Consider the following 20,119-nt stretch of genomic DNA (forward strand, 5'->3'; position numbering starts at 1 on the left):
AGGAGGGAGGAGGGGACGGGTATTTGTATACACAAGGAGTGCAATGCGCACTACCTGAAGGATGGACATATTTGAAACACGGACTTCGGTGGGGGGGGGGAACCAAGGGCAACACACGTAACCTAAACGTATGTACACCCATAATTTGCTGAAATAAAAAAAAAAAAAAAAAAGAATTTATCCTCCTCAAACTTCCATCCAAACCTCCTATAAAACCCATGGCTCTCCCCTTTCTAGGGGTTTATTAGGCAGGTAGCTTTTGCCAGACCCTAGGGAGATAAGGGGAGATAATGAAAAGCAGGAGGGGTACTTACTTTCCTTATCCCTCCTGGTTATTTGAAAAGAATTTGTTTCCTCCTCCCAGAAAAATCCTCTATAAAACCCAAGGCTCTTCCCTTTTCTCTCCTGGATGCCTTTTTCAGACTCCACCCACCTATACCCAGATGTTCAAAATAAATAGCATTTTGCTACATATGAGGCTTTATGTGTCTCCCTCTCAGCCCGGGACCTAACATTTACTATGTTTATAATATTTAATAAATGGACATTCAAGGGCAATGTCATTGGATATGCAATTGAGAAAGGTCAGTATTCATAGAAAGTTTCATATTAACTATATTTCCTGATGTTAATCATCATTTATTTCTCTGCTTTTTAATGCATAAAACTTTCGCCTGGTTTTTAGCACTAAGTTTAAGGTCTTCTTTACCCAGGCAATTCCAAAACAATATCTTCTTTACTTAAAGAAACTAGAATGATCCATATCAACATGAACTGATAAGAATTAATTCTCGGAGAGAAAATGGTTGACACAATTCTGGATTAAAGGGGGAAATAAGAATGTTTATAATTTGAAGGAAAACCTCCCGCTTCATGGTACCCAATGAAAACCAAGTTATGCAGAGTTCACAATGTATAAAACAAAACAAACAAAACCCATGAATTTTAGAGTCCTTCTCAACTAGGGCTCTATGGGAGCATTTTGGTTTTATGGCAAGCTAGGTTACATTTGAGTAAAAGCTTGTTTTGTAAATAAAGTTTTATTGGAATGCATATCACAGCCATTCATTTACATATCAATTGTGACTGTTTTTACACTTAAACAGCTAAGTTGAGCAGCTAGGACTGAGGCCTTATAAGCCTCAGAGCTGAAACTACTTACTTTCTGGCCCTATACAGAGAAAGTTTGTCAAGCCCTAAGAAATCCATGTGCATGGTGAATTAACTTCCTGTTTGTCCATCTATTATGCTATTAGTTATGCACCATTCTTTGGAGAATTGAAAAAAAAAAAATTCTACTGAAGGCATTTATTGTGTTCTGTGGTTCAAATGCCAAAGGCTCCTTTGGAGCAAATTTGCTCCCCTTTTTATTTGTGAATAGGGTAATTTTTAAAAAATCTATAATTTATCACCCAACTGGGATATTTTTGAGAGGGAAAAGGGATACTATTAATAATTATGCTGGGATGACTGGTATAAATCGGGCTACGTGGTCACTCCAGTTTTGAGGCACCACCCAACTGTGAAGTTGACAAGCACAAAAAACAAGTCAATCAAAGTCAAAGGGGGCTGGCCCAACACTGTTGCTTTTGTTTTCGGCATTTTCTGATCCCACCTCCCACCACCCTACCCACAAAGTCCTTGTAGATAGCAAGTGGTCTTCAAACACAACACAAATTCAGAACTTACTTTTTAATTCTTTCTCCAAAAGAAGCTAGTTCCTCCAAGATGTTTTGAACAGTTGAAACAATATCCTGCACCATATAGATTCTCTCAATTAACCCCTTTTTCTCAGATTCCTAGAAAGACAAGAATCATAAAGGCAAGATTTAACTTAGTTACCTCATTTTTTAATCATCCTGCTATAGAAATTATTTTATAATTATTTTTGTTTTTTACTAACAGAGTGACTCCAAGAGATATCTCACATTTTTTTACAACTTAAATATTTATCGACTTCCCCCAAAAAATCTCTGTTCACTCATTCAGATGCTACCACTCATAGTGTGCCTCAGTCCCTACCTCAATATCATGAGGTGCTAAATGGAAGCCCCACAGAATCAAGGGCTTCGTTTTCCTGTGGAGGCTGATGCTTCCCTCAGAGAACTCTGCAATCCCTTCAGTCTGGCTGCCTCTGATTTCCTCTCTGCACATGGTTTTCTGCAAGCTCACCTTATCCCTCTCCTGTCACAGTCCTTCATAAATATTCCCGGCAGGTAATGACTTGGCATGTTGAAAACACAGATATGTTTCCTCGTACTATGGCTTCTTAGTCAAACTCTGCTGCATTTTAAGCATATTTTAAATACACTGTAGTCCTAAAGAACATTTTAGCCATCCTTTGGCAACCACCTCCAAAACAGAGCCAGCTGCTGGAGACATGCTACAAAGTAACCCAGTAGTGTACTGCTGGGGGCTGCATCCTACCCAGCAGGATGCTCGACAATGCATTGTGGTTTCCTCCGTGAAAATGGAAGCAAGTAAGTCCATCTTCCTCATCTCCAATTCTTCACATGAAATGGAATTCAGCTAAGAATATTATCCTTACATTGCTTATAAAAAACCTTAAATGTGTTTTACCTTGCTAGGTAGCTAATGCTTATAAAAATAATCTAGAATTATGCAAATATTAGAGAAAAGAAGATTTCCTAAAAGAGTCATATTTTTAACTATTTCTTATATTCTGATGCTATGTTCTAGTTCCCCTATGAACTTTGCTGTAATCAGGAATTACCTACCCAGTGTCCTCGCAACTCCTGCCTTTCTAGGTCATTGTAGCTACTACGCTTAATATATGAAATCTAAAACTTCAAACAACTCTTAAAAAACTTTTTTTCTCCCCCTAATCTAGAATTCTACTTGGATTAGAATTGTACTAAATTATTGAGCAAACACTTCTAAATTTAAAAGGACATTTTTATAATATTCTCTGTGTTGCAAAAGGAAAAAGAAATCATTTTCATCTCGTATTCTTTGCTCCATCAAACTGGAGTCATGGATGGAGTGAAGAAGCACCCGGCACCCAATAGGGAGTGCTGGTAAAAGCACCAACATTGTAGAAATGTCAAAAAGCACAAACTTCTCTTCTTGCATCTGCTCTGTTTAGGAAGCTTCTTAGTTGAAAAAGACCAAGGAGGGACAGAGGGTAGACTGCATCATTGCCACCCCCTCTCCGATAAAGAGTGCTGGGTGGTTTGAATAACTTCTTACCATCTGGTCTGTGCTCCTCATGCCACCATTCTGCACAAGAAAAATCAGGCTCATTGTTTCCTCTTGTAACATCAAACTTGCAAGACATTTTTTCTTTTTTCCCCTTACTCACTAATCTAATACTTTAAGCAGTTTGCTTTAAAAATTAGATATGCTACCAGAGCAAACTCATTCATACTCAGCAATCCACTGGCATCTATTAATGGGCACAATGGTGAAAACCCATCTCTGTCTACAACATAAGTATTCATGTTTATAAAGGAACATTTGAAAGGACAGGAGAATTCGACCCAAAGGGCAAGAGTGGCTTCCTCTTTTCAGTAACATTGAGCTTAGGTCAAAACAATTTCTTGGAAAATGACTCAAATTTCCATGTGGTTCAATTTCATAAGAACTTCCTATTTCAGTTGTCTGATTTTTTTCCCCTATGAAACACTCGAATACTGAGGATCTGGATGTGAAGAAAGTATGAATTAATACACCAAAATAATAAATTATTCTCACAAGTCCTTTTAACTTTTTAATGAATTGGATGTTTTAGTTTTAGTATTCAATATCCAAACACTAGACTAAAGAGTCCCACTATATCTAGGGTAATAGAATAATTTATCAACCAGACCTGTATAACTTTTAAGAGTGAAAGTAATCAGAATTATTTATTTTTTAAAATATTTATCAATGGACAACTTGGTTTTATTATAGTGGTGGATCTATGAAATTATTTCATTTTTATTTTAATACATTGTTTCAAAACAAAAATATGTATTTTGTGTTCATTAAAACAAAACAAATTTATGTTGATTATCTGAATGTTTGAAATGATACACGAATGATTACTTGTGGTATACATTCATATATTTTAGTTGGTTTTCTAGCTGTATCTATCCATAATCCCATGTGATGGCTACTTTTCAAAAGAATGTACTTTTTAATACATATGATTTTTTCATTTCTAAAATTTCATAAAATTATTCTTAATCATCTTCAGAATTGCATTTAATGGTCATTATTGACACCTTAATTGACTTCACTGTAGACCATAATTTTAATGAAGAAATACTCTTTCTACAAGCACTTAGGTACCTTGAAAACTCACAACAAAAATGTGACACATGGAGAATATTCTAAATTCTATTTTTAAATATTGAAATCTATATATATACATCAGCCCAAATATTTTCAAAGGCACTATATTTTTGTACCCATTCATATGAACATTCTCTGTCAAACATTTTTTCAAGACAATACATTTGAACATTTAACAAAATTTATGCCAAAAAAATCAATGGCTTATTTATCATATTAAATATCAAATGATTTTTATCATGAATTGAAATAATCTAAAGCACAACTGTAGAATTTAAAAATTGAGTTATACAAAGCATTTGACCTCATATTTTGCTTTTGTAGAGAAAAAAAAAAAATTCAATGTTTTTATTTGGCCAGCTTTTTTTTTTTTTTTCCACTTTCATTCAGGAAAAGTTTCCAAAAATAAAGTTACTCAGTATCTCAGTCATCAAAGATTTTGATTAAAACTTTCCCACCGATTATGATCAAAATACAACAAAAATGTAAAACATTTCTTTTTTTCACAAAAGAATCCAATAGCCTTGGAGAATGCTGAGGTTGACTGAGATTTCTTCGCAGGTTCAAAACTTCCTAAAATCAGACAGATTATGGGCAATCAAAAGAAAGCGCATCCTGACATGCTGACGTTTATTTTTATATTTGATGTATCTTTGTCACACAAACTTGTTGATATCCCAACTGCATATACATATTTATAAATGTGGACACTATGACTTCTAATTCAACTGGTGAGGCATTACCATTTGCCTGAATGCAATCATGAATAATTAAGGAGCCATAGCCAATCTCAAGTACATTTCTTTTCATAGATTCCTTCGTTTTGGAAAAACAGTAGTGATTCCATCAAAATCTGCATTCATTTTATCACTACAAAGTGAAATAATCCACAATACTAAATCTTTCAGTTTACAATGGCATGCTTGATGTGAGGGATTTCATTATTTGAAAAATTAATCTGCAAATACTTTATTTTGTTTCCATACATTGGATCAAGAAGATTTAACAATTATTTGATAGTCTGTTTGCATCCTTTGATGGCAGGCAGATTAACAGCTACTTTGCCATTTTTCATACGTGCATAATGAAACTTTGGAAAGGAACATGATATACATTAATGTTGAAGAATAGTTATTTGATCTAAATGAAAAGTCACGATGTACAAATATGTGAATGCACATTTTCAGCTATCTGTATTAAGAGCATGTTTTCAGAAGAAGTTTGCTTAAAGTAACTACTTTCTGTTGAAGCAGCTGTTGAGGCTTCTTTGGCAGGTTTGTGACTTAGGTTTTACATGTCAGTGACGTGGCCAGGGCTGCAGGGTGGAGAGGAAATGTGAACAAATGTTTATCAGTTTATCAACAACTATCTTGATGACTGGAAAATCTGTACTTGATTTTCATTAAGCATGTACTGTTTGTTTTTTCATTACTTATTGAAAAAGCATCATAAAAGGGAAAAAGTGCAGATTTACTCAGTACCACGAATGAAATAGAACATTCTACTAAGAGTGTTCAGACTTTTTATTTTCTTATCAATGAGATGGCTTAAATTTTGCATGTATTTACCATACACCTTTGCTATAATTTCTTCTGTTTCCCACTAACCCTTCTGAACAGGCAGCTTGGAGCCTTCTGACTCTTACAGGCCTGGAACCACAGGCTGGTATACCACGCGGTAGATGGGGTGGAGGCATCGCATGCTTCTCCACTAGGGCCTGAGACAAGAAAGGGTTAGCTCATCTGAGAGCACTTTTGTTTAGTGACTATCCAAAAGCTTTCCTTTAAAGCTGGGTGGTAATTAGCCCCCGAAAAAGAGTCAGGAGAATAGAGATGGGTCATTCCTGGTTGTCAGATTGAACTTGGTGTTAGTCTTTGAGAACTCTGGTCACTGCGCATGCATTTCATGGCTACTAGCAACAACCACAGAAGATGCTGAAAACATAAATTGAAACCCTGAGAAACTTATCCTATCTTGTTGGTAACAATGTAAACTCAGTTTTAAAAACTGGGATAATTAGTAAATGGAAACTTTTTTGAAAAACAGGGACCTGTGATGAACCTAAATCAGTTTCTCCTAAAACTCATTAGCACAAAGAGGAACCAATTCTTTCCAGAGCATTCTTCTGGACATGGAGGAAAACATTTTTTTTTCATGTGTTTCAACCTCTTCTTAGAATCCCTGCATGAGGCATTTGCTATTCATGTGTGTGAAGGAAAAAGATCCATCCGTGGGCTGGTATCTTCATGATTAGTAGCAAATGTAGTTTCTGTTTTCTGAATGGCTTTAAAAATGAACAACGTGTGTTTATTAAGGCATGGTAGCTTCTATGCTACATGAAGATTATATTTTCATTGCTTGGATGTTTCATTAATATCTTCCCTACCACCCCCCGACTCTGCTATACCCTTTCCGAACTGGTAGAACAATGGGTGAGATCAGACTGCTGTATCTGGCCTGTGTTCTCAGCACCCACAGCTGTGGTGGGTACATCCTTGGTGCTGCTGCAATACTTGTTCAATGGAAAAATAAGAGAGTAGTGTCTCAAGTTTATAGTAGTATTAAAGAATTATTTATATCAATCCAGGAAATAAGCAAGTGCTTAGAGTTAGAGAGAAGATTCCAGGCCTCGTGAATCTAGCAGAATGACTGAAAGGCCCAATTCAAGCTCCAGGGCTTTTGTGAAGCCTCTTCCTAAGCATTCCAGCCTACACTGACTACTGTCTTGTTCTCTCAATTTGCATCGCATCTCTACCCTTTTAATCCTCCTCATGGCAGATGCTCTTTTTACTCTCGGCACTGCACAAATTATTGCTTTTAAAATAAGATACTATTGATTTTATGGGTCCCTGCTAATTATACCAATCAATATACCACACCAATGGACATATTACATGGCCTTTAGTATTAGGATTTTCATATTTAGGAAACCGAGGTCCAGAGAGGTTAAGTGATGTGTCTATGGATAGCAGCCTGTGCAGTCAGAAGAACTGATCTACTCTGATCTTGTCACCTACTGGCAAGTGATCATGGCATGTTCTGTACCCTCTCTGAGTTATCTGAAAAGAGGACATTATAATCCTTACTCTGATTGGAGTGTTTGGAGAAATAAATATTATCACATATATAAAGTAACCAGTACACTCAAGAGGTGCTTCATAAACATAAGTCCCTTCCCTTCAAGGAGGCAAAGATACAAAAGGAGAAACAACCTTTTGTGTAGTTTAAAGAATACTGGGGTAATTTAAGTTTTCGAAAAAAAAAAAAAAAAATGATCTTCCAGGACAAGTCTACTCATGTTGCCCTGAATTGTATGAAAGATCATCTGCAGTTCTATCTGCATCATGCTGGCTTTATTTACACATTTCAGATTGAACCAGGGAATGTGGTGATAACACAGTTTAGCAAACACAACATTACATCTGCTGCTGCTACCAAATTGCCTAGGAAAAGTAACAGTGATTCATCCAGAAAGACAGAAGCGCTGTCACATGTGCTCGTATTTTCCCTTCACATGTAAGGCTTCCAATTTATAGAGGGAGATGTATAATAAAAATAGTCATGGCCACTGGTTGATTAAACAACTGCACAAGGTAATTGTGGCTAAACACATAGTTTTAGATTCCTATATTTGAAAAAGAATGGGATTTTACTTTTTACTTTCCATTACAAACCCAAAAAAGTATAGAGGTATAAGTATTAATACAATTCACTTGATTTAGAGTTCAATTTATGAGCAAGCATGCATCATCGAATAATAGAAGCACGAGATTTTTCGAATCTAGAATTCAAATTTCCTAAGATTCCTTTGTTTTCTTATACCCTAGAAAGAAAGAGTGGCACTCATTGTAAACGGTGAAAAATTCCAACTCTGTAACCCAAAAACGAATATCAATATAAAGACGAATACAAAGACCATTCTTTCATTGTCCATTTGTTTATAAAATGTCAAAAGGATTGAGTCTTTCTGCTAAGTTTTATAAGCAGTTGAATTAAGAAGAATTAATCTGTGTTGTAACACAGTTATTCTTTCTCTAGAAACAAAACCGGAAAAATAAATAAACCAGAAGGCAAATCTTTCCTTCCTTGCCTTGCCAGTGTCTCAAATGAGTTTAGCACTGTAGGTACAATAAACTAGCTCTGAGCCTCTGGGAGAGAATTAACACCATCAAAATGAATTTACAACTGAGAATTAATTATATAATCAGTATGTTATTTTAAATCTTCCCTGCATGTTCTGATTTAGAAAAATTTTCATTTCTCTACTTATTACCTAAGCAAAATCAGAGAGGGAGAGTCCTGAAAATTGACCATATCAGGAAAAATCTTTTTGACGTGCTAAAATAATTGAGTAGTATTTGTCATAGGATACACAGAATTCCCAAAAGGGATCAATGCAAAATTTTTATCTCAAGATCCTTCCAGTGATTTCAGCCATCTAGACTAAAGATGCAAAAATATATCTTTAAACAGGAATATGTTTGGTCTGTTTCATCCCACTGAGTATTAAAAGTCTATAATTTGAAAACTTGAAAAATTATAAACATTAGAAATAGATTGAGTGGCATTTAGCATGAAAAAAAAACCTCTCAGTATCTGTCATAACAAAGAACAAGAAGCAATATTTCTGATATGAGATTAAAAATTGTTCTTTAGGAATCCCAGCTTAATGCACTGGGAACTGTCTTTAGGATTTCTTCCCATGAGGCATTCTGCGGGCAGTGGACGGACACAGACACACACACGCACGCATAGAGTCAACTCCATGGTGCATGCTATTAAAATAGGGGAGGGGGGGAGAAAGCTCTACTCTTTCTGGAGAGTATTTCTCAAGTACTTCTTTTGCTTTGGGAAATGAATATAAAACAGTATTTGGATTTTGAATCAATATCATTTCTAAGTGGTCTTATACTGCTCTATCTGTTCATTACATAAGCATTTACACACTGTGCTGGTATTTACTAGGTTTTTTGTTTTTTATTTGTAATAGAAATCTCAATTGCTATTACAGGGATGAAAAAGTAAAAGGAATGAACAACAATTTCAAGAGGAAGACACTCATAAAACAATTGAAAAAGTGGTAACAATTCAGAAAAAAAATTACTTGAAACTTAGATCCAGGGTAGATTGATTTCATTAAAAATCTCTCTGAGCCAAGTGACAGAATGCCATCGCCACCACAAGGTAAACAGGGAAAATGGTTTGCTGTAACTATAACCAATGTAGATAAATACACAATAAGCTGCAGTTGCTGATTTTAGCTGTGCGCATCCTTTAATTTTCTCCCAGGTGGGAAAGTAGGAAGGATTTAAGATGAAATATTTATGTGATAAAGCAAGGCAATAAGTAATTCTTACTGCCCTCAGATTTGGCTCAAACATCACCTCCTTTTAGCATCCCTGACCCACTCAGCCTTTCTCCTCTAATGCCCAGCATACCTACACAACCACATTACAAACACTGATGAAAGTAGCAATCTCAGGGTGCTGGCATTATTTATTAAGGGCACCTTGTTGATGGATGCAACCTTTGTACTCATGGAGTCTCTGATATAGAGAAAACAATTAAGTGTTGCCAAAATAATGCAGAAAAATGAACTGATAAGTGAATGACATGTTACCTTCACAACAATCTGGCATGATCAAAAATAAACAAGAGTTAGGTCAGAAGAGCTGAGTTTGAGTGTGGCTGCCATCCTGCCTGAGAAATCTCAGACATGTTACTGAATTTCTCTTGACCTTAGTTTGTTTATTTTTAGACAGGGAAAATAATACCAAATTAAATATTTTAATATGGGTACTGAATGAGCTAAAACATGAAAGCAGCCTGCAAATTGTGAACATTCTAAAAATATTAATATTTACATAAATCTGTTTAAATCTTACTTAAATGATCTTGTTTTGAATTATTATTTTTATTTCATTTAATATTTTTAATTCAAATGATTACTTTTCCCTTGAGGTAAAAAGTGGTATCTTCACTTTCCTATCAATTATCTTATAAATTATCAATTATCTTGTAAGCTCATTGAATAATTGAGCCTTAAGACAAGAAACACAGAAACAGATGGGTATTTCATTTTCAAAGACAAAAGAAATAGCTATTATTTTCAGCAAAATACTCGCTTGTGGATAATCATTATACAATGTCCAGTACATTCTACCTTAGGGTGATGTAATAATTTTAGGCAATGGGAAATTAAATAGCTAGACACAGTACAGGTTGAGTATCCCTTATCTGAAGTGCTTGGGATCAGAAGTGTTTTCGATTTCAGATTTTTTTTGGATTTTGGAATATCTGCATTATACGTGTTGATCATCCCAAGGCAAAAATCTGAAATCCAAAATGTTCCAATGGTCATTTGCTTTGAGAATCAGAGCTCAAAAAAGTTTTGAATTTTGGAGCATTTTGGATTTTCAGATTAGGGATACTAAACTTGTATAGACTACTAAAATATCAGAGCCTCTGCCAGTATTCTGTCAGACAGTAAACGTTACCTGAGAGAAAGATAAGTCATTTAATTTATAGTCCAGTATATAGTTCACAATATTTGGGAGTAACAAACGAAGTACACCCTTACAGTATAAATTGCAAAGATCTACAACTACTAAGAATATCAGCCTGATAATAAGTAGGATGCTTTGAATAATGTTCCAAAGGCCATGTTAGTAATATTTCTGGATTACTTCTAAAGGCTATGAAGTCAAATATTTCTAAGAATGGAAGTTTGATTTTTTAAAAGGGAATTTGAGCAAGTGGAGGTGTCAAAGGACTACAGGGAATTGGGAAGGCACCTCCTTCTCATACAAAACTGATAATTAAGAATTGGCTGAAATCCACTTTACTACTAAAGGCTTGAAAGTAAGATAGTATGATGGAAATGTTAACAATTAAATTACTTCATCACTAAAAAAATATTAAATCAAATTGAAATGACTTAAATCAAAATAACCATTTACATTTTTCCCCTGAAAACTATCCATAAGCAGATCTTCTACAATATGCCCTATAAATAAGTTCTACAGCCCTGGAAAGTATGTGTGCTCACTCAAAAATATTGTTGACCATTCAGATACTCTCTGGTTTTTAATTTTCTTAAAAATACCATACTTTATCATCACGTAAGTACCATTACTTAAGCAAGAGTTCGAAAAAAATCATTAATCACATCAATTTACAGTGTTTTGGATATTATTAAGAAGGCACAAAGGAATCATCAGCAAAACCACTCTCACGATTAGACTACAAGAAGACTCCTCCATGAACAACAGGCTTCCCTGTCAAGGAAACTACAGATCATCATCTCTCTCTCTCTGGCATAAAGAGACAGACAATGAACATGATGGACTTAGTCATGTCATACAAATGACTGTTCAGAGTAATTCACAGAGAGAACTCCTTCTAAACGTATATAGCATGTGCTTCTCCCACTATAAAGGCCATGCCTGGGTAATAACAAGGGGACTAATTAAATTGAAGGGTGGAAAACTATTTTAAACTGAAATTGAGGATTTAGTTAATATGTACTTAAATTTTAATGATGACATCTTAATTTGTGATAATATAGATAAAATATCCATTTGCATCCTTCCATTATAAAACATTCCTCAACTAACAAAAATGTAATAGATATTTCCTCTTTTCTTAAAGAAAAAATGTCCATATCTGTCTCTCATCTATAACTGATATAAAAGGGTGAATTTTCTTTTTTCATAAATACTGTCAGTCAATTGTGACCTCATTGATGATCCTAAAAGAACAGATCATTCCAGTCCTATTTCTGATAGCCTAGTTATAAATAAACCAACCCACAATGCAGCATCAGAGTACAGTTTCTTTCAGATAGCAATAAAGGGTTTTTTTTTTTTTCCTTTTATTACATGCCCTTATGATTTCTTCTTCCTGATGTTAATAGTAAATGCTGAAATAGTCTATGTAAGTGATTGTTGGGCTGGAAAAAGAAAGAAACTCTAATGCAAGTATTTATACCTTCAGCAATGAAAACAAGGTATTATTGTCTTGCATGACCTTTCCTAAGTATGGGATACAGCATTTTACACAATAGTTTCTTGGTTCATGCTTCAATTACTGACCTTTACTGTGTAGAAAATTAATGCAATTTTCATTGTAATCCATCCATACAAATAAGGTCCACACGGAAGGATTCCACATATGGAATCTAATACAAATAGGAAATGTCAACTGATTGCTGTTGGTTGAACTTAGCCATTATCTGTTTGTTCTGGAGTCCCTAGAAAACTATAGTTGTAACAAGCAATTTCTTACATGGTCCATCAGGTATTAGAAAAAGGGATTTCCTCTTTTCAAAATTTAGCCTGGACATTTCATTTCCTAAAAGCCACAAAGCTAGTTACTTGCAAGTTCTCGGTTATCACCGAAAGTCCACAAAAGAAGACAAAATTGTGGAATGTAATCTGGCTTCTAACACAGGTTTCTACCATGTACTTTTCACAATGAGAAGGAACAAGAGGCTACAGTGATGTAATTGTACAACAATCCCTGTTCCAGATGATAAAAGTATGACAGACACCAGACTGTGTCCTGGTCTGTGCATCGGAGACAGGCAGAATATGGGAATGCATTCATCTCCTGAGGAAGCTGTGCCAACGAGCCCCGGCACGCTTTCATCTTCTTCCACAGTCATCCGTGATGGTATTTGGTGGGATGGAACGCTAGCAATTAAAGAGTGTCACTTTCAAGATGGATAGTTTGGGTAGAAAGGAGTTTCTCTCCTCTTCTGGTTTTGAACGAAGCAGCTGTGTGTTTATAATTTATAAACAGTTCATCTCTCACTGGGTGAGTTACAGTTCCCAGAAGCATGGTCTGTCATGTCTAACATGCAACAGAAGCCAGAAGGGCTCAGTGGGTAAGACCTTTTATACAGCACACGATGGCGGGCAGTCACCCAGGGACTGCGTGTCCAAGTCCATGAGGAGCACATCCCAGTGGTGGAGGCTGCTATACATGGGGAAGAAACGATGTTTTGTATATTGTAATTCATAATGTGGATGCACATTCAAGAAGTCCTAAAGTTGAAAATCACTCTAGTTGACAAATCTCTTGGAGAAGGGAGAGTGAAAGGATACAGAGAAGGACAGAAACATTTGCCAGTCTCCCCTAACAATAGAGGGGTTGTGTTAAGCAGAAGGTGGCATAAACAGAAGTCAAAACTCCATTATATATTTATTCCTCTGGAAAATTTCATAGACATATAAAATTGAGGAAGCAAAGCAATCATGGTTATGCTGTGGCTATTAAAAGGCCCTATTGAAATACTTTAATAAAAACATATCAGGAATGAACTGGCCCTGGGAAGAAGGAGAGGCTTAGTGCCAACCCGGTCATCATGGGACAGGTTGACACACGTGGTTGTGTGCAGGGCTGTGCCTGCACGAATGTGACAGCTCCCAGGCTCATCCCTGTGGACACTGCCATTCCAACCCTTCTCTCAGTTGTGCTCGCCCAGAAAGGCTTGAAGCACAGCCCAAATGGCTCTACCTCTGGACCCTCAGGCAGCTCTTGAAGTACATCGGTGGTAGACTAGATCTTGACAACCACTGGGCTAGACTTCATGGCCTATTTTTGTTATCTGCCAGTTACTAAATACCACCTTTTCATTCACTGTCTTATTGGTGGATGCTCTCCTTCATTAGACAGGCCAAAGATACATGGTCACAATTATCTCTAAAGGATGGAGGGCATCTTTTTCCACTAGTGGCTCGTTTAAACTGGTATGGCCAAACAGAAAGAATATTCCTTCTTTCTAAGCCTTGGTTTCTGAATATTTAGAATTTTTCCTAGCGTGATATTGTGATATAATAAAAAATGTACATTTGGACTTTGTCCTTGGTTCCTGGCACAGAGCTCCTACAATTATTGGACTTTCCCAAGTGATAGCCCATAGGAACATCTTCTGTTACAATATTTGCTTGTGTCCCCCACCCCCGTAGTTCATGAAATAGCTCCAGACTTAGAAAGGTGAGAGAAGCATCTTTTGCTATTCATAACAAGCTCCTTTCAAACACACCTGAGGTTATGTTAATGAGGTGACTTTTGAAAAGCCCCTAAGGATGAGGTACTGGTTGTCAGGGGAACCGACCATGTGACTAGAGGGTTGGAACTTTTAACCCCAACCCCACCTCCAGGGAGGAAAGAGGGACTAGAGATAAACATAATGACTAGTGTCCAATGATTTCACCAATCATGCCTATGTAATGAAGCCTCCATGGAAAGAAGCTTCTGGACTGGTGAACACACAGAGTTGCTGGGAGGATGGTATGTCTAGAGAGGGCGTGGAAGCTCCACTCCCCTATCCCCATACCTTGTGCTCTGTGTCTCTTCCACTTGGCTGTTCCTGAGTTGTGTTCTTTATAATAAACCAGCAAATGTAAGTAAATGTTTCCCTGAGTTTGGTGAGCCAGTCTAGGAAATTACCGTACCCAAGGGGAGTGTGTGGGAACCCCCAAATTATAGCTGGCCAGCCAGAAGGACAGAAGCCCCAAACTTGCAGTTGTCACTACATACAGGTTTAAAATAATATTGTTAATACTTGTGATTTTCTTTGGTAAAACATCCCATCATACACCTTAGCTTGCCTGTGACTATTAATATTCAATGACTATCACTCAGAAACTACTAATATCAATTCATCAAGAAGAAAGTTGGAATTGTCATGAAAAGGTCAATTCCACTTTAAAAAATATTATACTTTATTTCATTATTTTGCTATTAGTAATCACCTCAGCACAACAAATAAGATATATTTTGTAATCCACCCGATTTGCTTCAAATGGGCAAAAACCATCTGGTCCACTCAATTAATTTTAAGGCTCTTTGTGTCACGGAGCCAGTGTTTTTTAATTAATTTCTATTCTATGGGCATTTAGATTGGCTACTTACTCTTAAGGTCCCCCCTTTGGCCCTTCCCTCTCCCACACGCCTCCTACATGCTACCGTGGCTAGCCCTGTATACCCCGAGGCATTAGGGGACTGGAAGTCCATTAAGCTAGTAGCATCTCATTTGGCACTTCACTTTTTTCATTTTATTCCAGAAGGTTTGTCTGAAAGCATAATGACAACAAAAGCAGCAGATTTGAGAGATTCTCCCAGGAGATGAAAAAGGACAGATGTACACAGACATATAGCTGAAAACGCTGCCAGCAACAGCTGGGAAAGTGACAGGCGCGGAAGTGGGTGACCACCCCACAGAGCACAGACACGAACCTAAAGGAACAGCAATTTCACTTGATTTACTTTTGACTTCCTAGGCTACCTTTTATCTACAAAGGGGAAGGCTAATCTTGGCTTGCGTCCAATGAAAGGCCCCATACAGGTATGCTTTTTATAACATTTCGATTATTCCTTCTATTTTACTCCTTTCAACCTCATTTTAGAAAATCTTAAGAAGGCATATCCTTTTAAAAAAATTACAATGATATTATACCGGCCACTCTATTATACGATGCTTAAAAAAAAGAAGAGTTAGAGAGACTCAACCTAGAGAAGTGCTATCTGCTGACAACATTAATGTTCCTTTTCATGTTCTTTCTCGAGCTCACTCACCTTGTCATCTTCATCCTCCTCGTCATCTACGTCTGTGCTCTCCTAAAAGGAAACCCCATAATGTGTTAATAATAAAACATCAACCCAAATGACCAAACGCAAATTAAACTCATGCACATTAAGATTTTCTACAGAATTTAAGCATTAGTATTTTTTAATGCATTATAACCTCTTGGAAAAATAACAGTTTAAAGTTCGGGGACACTGTGGCAAGACTATAAGCAATATGCATAATCTACATAAAACCGTTAACTATAAATAAAGCTATTAGGCCAGTGCCCTTTGAAGGCATCCAGCTTTAAAAAGACATTGCCAAATTGTACTTTCTGTAAACAGTGCTGTTCTCATTCTGACAAATGAACCAACTGCTGTGTCCAGGCTGAGAATACCGTACTCCGCTTGCGCTAGGCTTGTTATAATGACTGCTCTCTCCCTTTGGGGCCATTACTGAAACATTAGACAGTAGAAAATGCATTAGTCTGAAAATTATCAATCTTAAGAATAAGTTAAGAATAAGGTTTCTACGTGGTATTTTTATTTTGCTTGGGCTTTGGGGCTGGAAGGGGCAGGCGAGGGAAGGGGAAGAAACTCAAGGCTCTGGTCTGGACTTGAGGGTGCCTGGCTTTAGCTCAGGTGCCACAGCACCAGCTGTGCTGCTCATGGGTTTGTTCAGATTCGTTTTAAAATCTTGGCTATTTAATAGGCAAGTTTTAATCACAGCACCGCAATGTTTAAAAACAACACATGTTGGTACACAATCGAGTGGGTTGGTAGTTTGGAAGGAATGCTCAGTATTAGATGACAGGGTCTATTTTCATCTGGAACACTTAGGTTTCTGCTTAACCTTGCAAAGGTCAGGCATGCTGTCTAGATGTCACTGTTCCAATAGTAAAAAGAATTGTCATTATCATGCTCTGAAAAGGGAGTAACTCTGAAGTATCCAGAGAGTACTCTGTTATATTTCATAAAACCACTGAACACGCATCAAGAAATTTCTCCAGGGTTGGTACAGCCCTACCTCCCAGAATTCTCATGAGATTCAACTAGCAGTTTGTGTGACATTCATTGATCCTCTGGGGAACTAACCTATCCACTACTGGCAGCTAGCACGTCTCATGAAAGCCAATACATAAACAGAAGTGTAAGGAAAATAGGTCATGGGAGAAAAAACACTGTAATTAGGAATTTGAAGTTTTCAGCTTGGAACATGATTCCAGCACTTTTTTGCATTGTGGTTGTAGGCAAATCACTTTGCCACTATGAGTTGTAGTTTCATCAAGCATAAAATGAAAATAGTTCTTGCCTCCTTCATAGTTGTGTCACCAAGATAAATTAGGTGATGAATTTGAATGTTTTTCCAATTAAGAAAAGGCTATATACATACATACACATTTATATGTGTATATAAGTATATGTGCACATGACACAAGTATATTTACATGTTTAACATGAATGTACACATATGCATAGACATACTATAAACATATATTATATACATAGTAGGCAAAATAAAATCTGATTAAACATTATAAAAATGTAAGTTGACAGCATTTGTTATTAGAGATGTTTCTCTGTAAAAATTTAACTTATCTTTCACCTCTGTGAAACCTAGTCCTTAAATGGACTTCAACTTTAAAGCATTTATTAGATGGTTCTATTATCTCGCTTATAAATATCCATGCCTATTGCATTAAATAATCACAATCAAACAGAATGGAATTCTGAAATTGTCTGAAGTTTTACCTCCCACTGCAACACTCAATGTCCCCACCTTCCTTCCAGCCTAAATGAAACCAGAAATATCCCCTAGATTTATTTCCAAGATGATTTTTTTAAAAAAATGAGGACATAAAGAAAAATAGGCACAACTGAATCTTGGGAAACTTGATGTGAAGGTGATCTTTCTGGAGAGGGAATGATCAAATCTTGCAACTTTAGATTTTTGTCTTAAAAGCTTGTTTCTTGAATCTGGAACACCAAGATTACATCAAAAAGCAAGCCTATAAATTCCTGCACACCTGGAGCAGAAAAATTCCTATGAGGTGGGATGAGGGGGACAGGGGCAGGACAGTCAAAGAAGGATGGGGAGTAGAGGCTGATGGATGTCTTTGAGAAAGGGTCTTTTTCTTTCTTCAATACAACAGAGAACTTGAGAATTCTAACACAAATTTGGGCACCTGAGAATAGAGGGTCAATGCCCACCCACCCTCTGATTGCCCTGGAAGTCGGCAAGCCTCCAAGAATCTCTTGCGCTTTCAGGCTGTTGAGAGCGCTGTGTGAGGTGCCTCTGTGGAAAGGCCTGATTCAGCCCCCACAGTGCTCTATGTGCCCTGGAGGGGCTCAGAGAGCCACCAAAGGTTTTTCTACAGTGGTTGAGAAAGTGATTCACCGGAACCTTATAGAGAAACAGACGGGCACACACAGATGTGCTACCAGCATGGAAATCATGACTAGGACCCAGAGGGGCCCACTCATGTTAACACTGTAGGCCAGGACTCGGGACACCTGATAAAAGACCCCCACTGCAAAATGGATATATGTTGTAGGGCTGCACCTCACGTCTCAAACAAAATGGCCTTGAGCTATGATTTGGTGGTGGTTGTTTGCTGTTGATAACATTTTTCTCAGGTCAAATGTCAGAACTCTTTGGATCTTGGCTTACCTGGTTGTCCTGGGCGATGCTGACCTTGCCTCTTGTGGGTCTGATGAAATTGTAGACAAAGATCAGCAATAATGCCAAGGGGATCATGTATAGTTCGAAATTCCAGACGGTGACCAAAAATACCTGATTTGAAGACAAATAAGACCATATGATTATTTGATAAAACAACAGGGGGACAATCTTAAATTCTTACTTGTTAACTTAAAAAGATTAAACCTGGGACTCTCTCTATAACGGCTCTTAGAAACAGTTTCAAAACGGTACATACACACACACACATAACAGACACACATGATGATTAACTCAATTTTAGAACTGGTAGCAGAATGAGGAAGAGTATAGAATGAGTTGGACAGTTACAATCTAAAATAGACAGATACAGTAGCCTCGTATCTTGAACCTCTTTACCCCATCAACCCTATTACATTTGTTTTGCTCCTGGATTTTAACATATTAGAATTCAGGGAAAGCACTATGGAAAAATCCAAGGTCATGAAGAGGCAGGCCACAGGCCAAACTGTGCCAACAGTGAGGTTTCTTTAAAGTGGAGAGTGATTACTTTTTAAGTTGGCTGTCAATGTTGAAAAATCCAAATATTTCAGATAAAAACTTCAGATTTCCAAACTCTCTTTAAAAATCTTAAAATCTACCAATTTTGAGGCGTATAGCCACAAGAAAATGATCAGCTAACAGTGTCTACATCAGAAAAGGTATGCATTTACCTGCCCAATTTCTATCAACCTCTGTGATTTGTGACTCCTCACATAGATGGGCAAGTGAGTTCGAGGTTTGAATCAAGTGCCTACGCTGCAATGGTTGTTACAGACATGAGTGCAAACAAGACGTGGCTCTACCTCCAAGGAACACACTAATTAGGATCAACAGGATAAGAACACCTGATAGGTATAACATGAAGTAGGAGTGAAATCTTGAGCAAATTACTCCAAAACTTGAGCCTCACTTTCTTTTAAAACTCACAGGTAGTCTAGAGGATGAAATCAGATAATTGTCAGCTTGTGTTTGAAAAAGTCACTGGTGTAACGTATCAACTCAGAAGAAACAAATTATTGAATCTTAAATATTAAAACTTTCTTTCCGCCATATTGCTTTATTGTTAAACACTTTTTCTAACACTAAAAAAAAAGTGGTAGCTATCATGTATTTCTTATCTTTTTTTTTGTTTCCTATTATAAATGAAATCATTTCTTCCATTATATTTTTCAAACATCATTATTTGTACATAAGAGGAATAATTTGTATATATTAGTTTTTTAAATTAGGAACCTTACTGAATTTTCTTTATTTTATCAAACAGCTTTTTACTTCATTCCTCTGGGGATTCTAAGAAAATAATCACATAATCTGAAAATGAGGAATCTCTTGGTTTCTTTTTTTTCTATTATTTGTAATTTTATTTTTTGCTTGCTTAAACTCATTACTCCTAGAAAACAACGTTAAATAAAACTGTTGAGGGAGATATTATGGTCAATCCCTGACTTTAATGAAAATGCTCTAGTGTTCCATTTTTTCTACCATTAAACATGATGTTGGCTTTCAGTTTGAGCTATATAAACCATA

General features: G+C 36.6%; 1 protein-coding gene across 2 annotated transcripts in view; it reads right to left on the minus strand.

The window, feature by feature from the left end:
- Positions 1-20,119, minus strand: part of MCTP2 (multiple C2 domains, transmembrane 2) — a 144,648-nt gene that overhangs the window by 25,060 nt on the left and 99,469 nt on the right. Inside the window, exons 10-12 of one of the 2 annotated variants that reach the window (XM_012643704.1) lie at positions 18,542-18,664; positions 15,880-15,921; positions 1,690-1,799 (exon numbers count right to left, since the gene is read on the minus strand). In XM_012643704.1, the coding sequence (XP_012499158.1) occupies positions 1,690-1,799; positions 15,880-15,921; positions 18,542-18,664 (275 nt within the window). The remainder of the gene's footprint in view (positions 1-1,689; positions 1,800-15,879; positions 15,922-18,541; positions 18,665-20,119) is intronic. The other variant, XM_012643703.1, reaches the window with a different exon arrangement.

The sequence above is a fragment of the Propithecus coquereli genome, unplaced genomic scaffold, assembly GCF_000956105.1.
Source record: "Propithecus coquereli isolate 6110/MARCELLA unplaced genomic scaffold, Pcoq_1.0 Scaffold20, whole genome shotgun sequence".
NCBI classification, from domain to species: domain Eukaryota; kingdom Metazoa; phylum Chordata; class Mammalia; order Primates; family Indriidae; genus Propithecus; species Propithecus coquereli.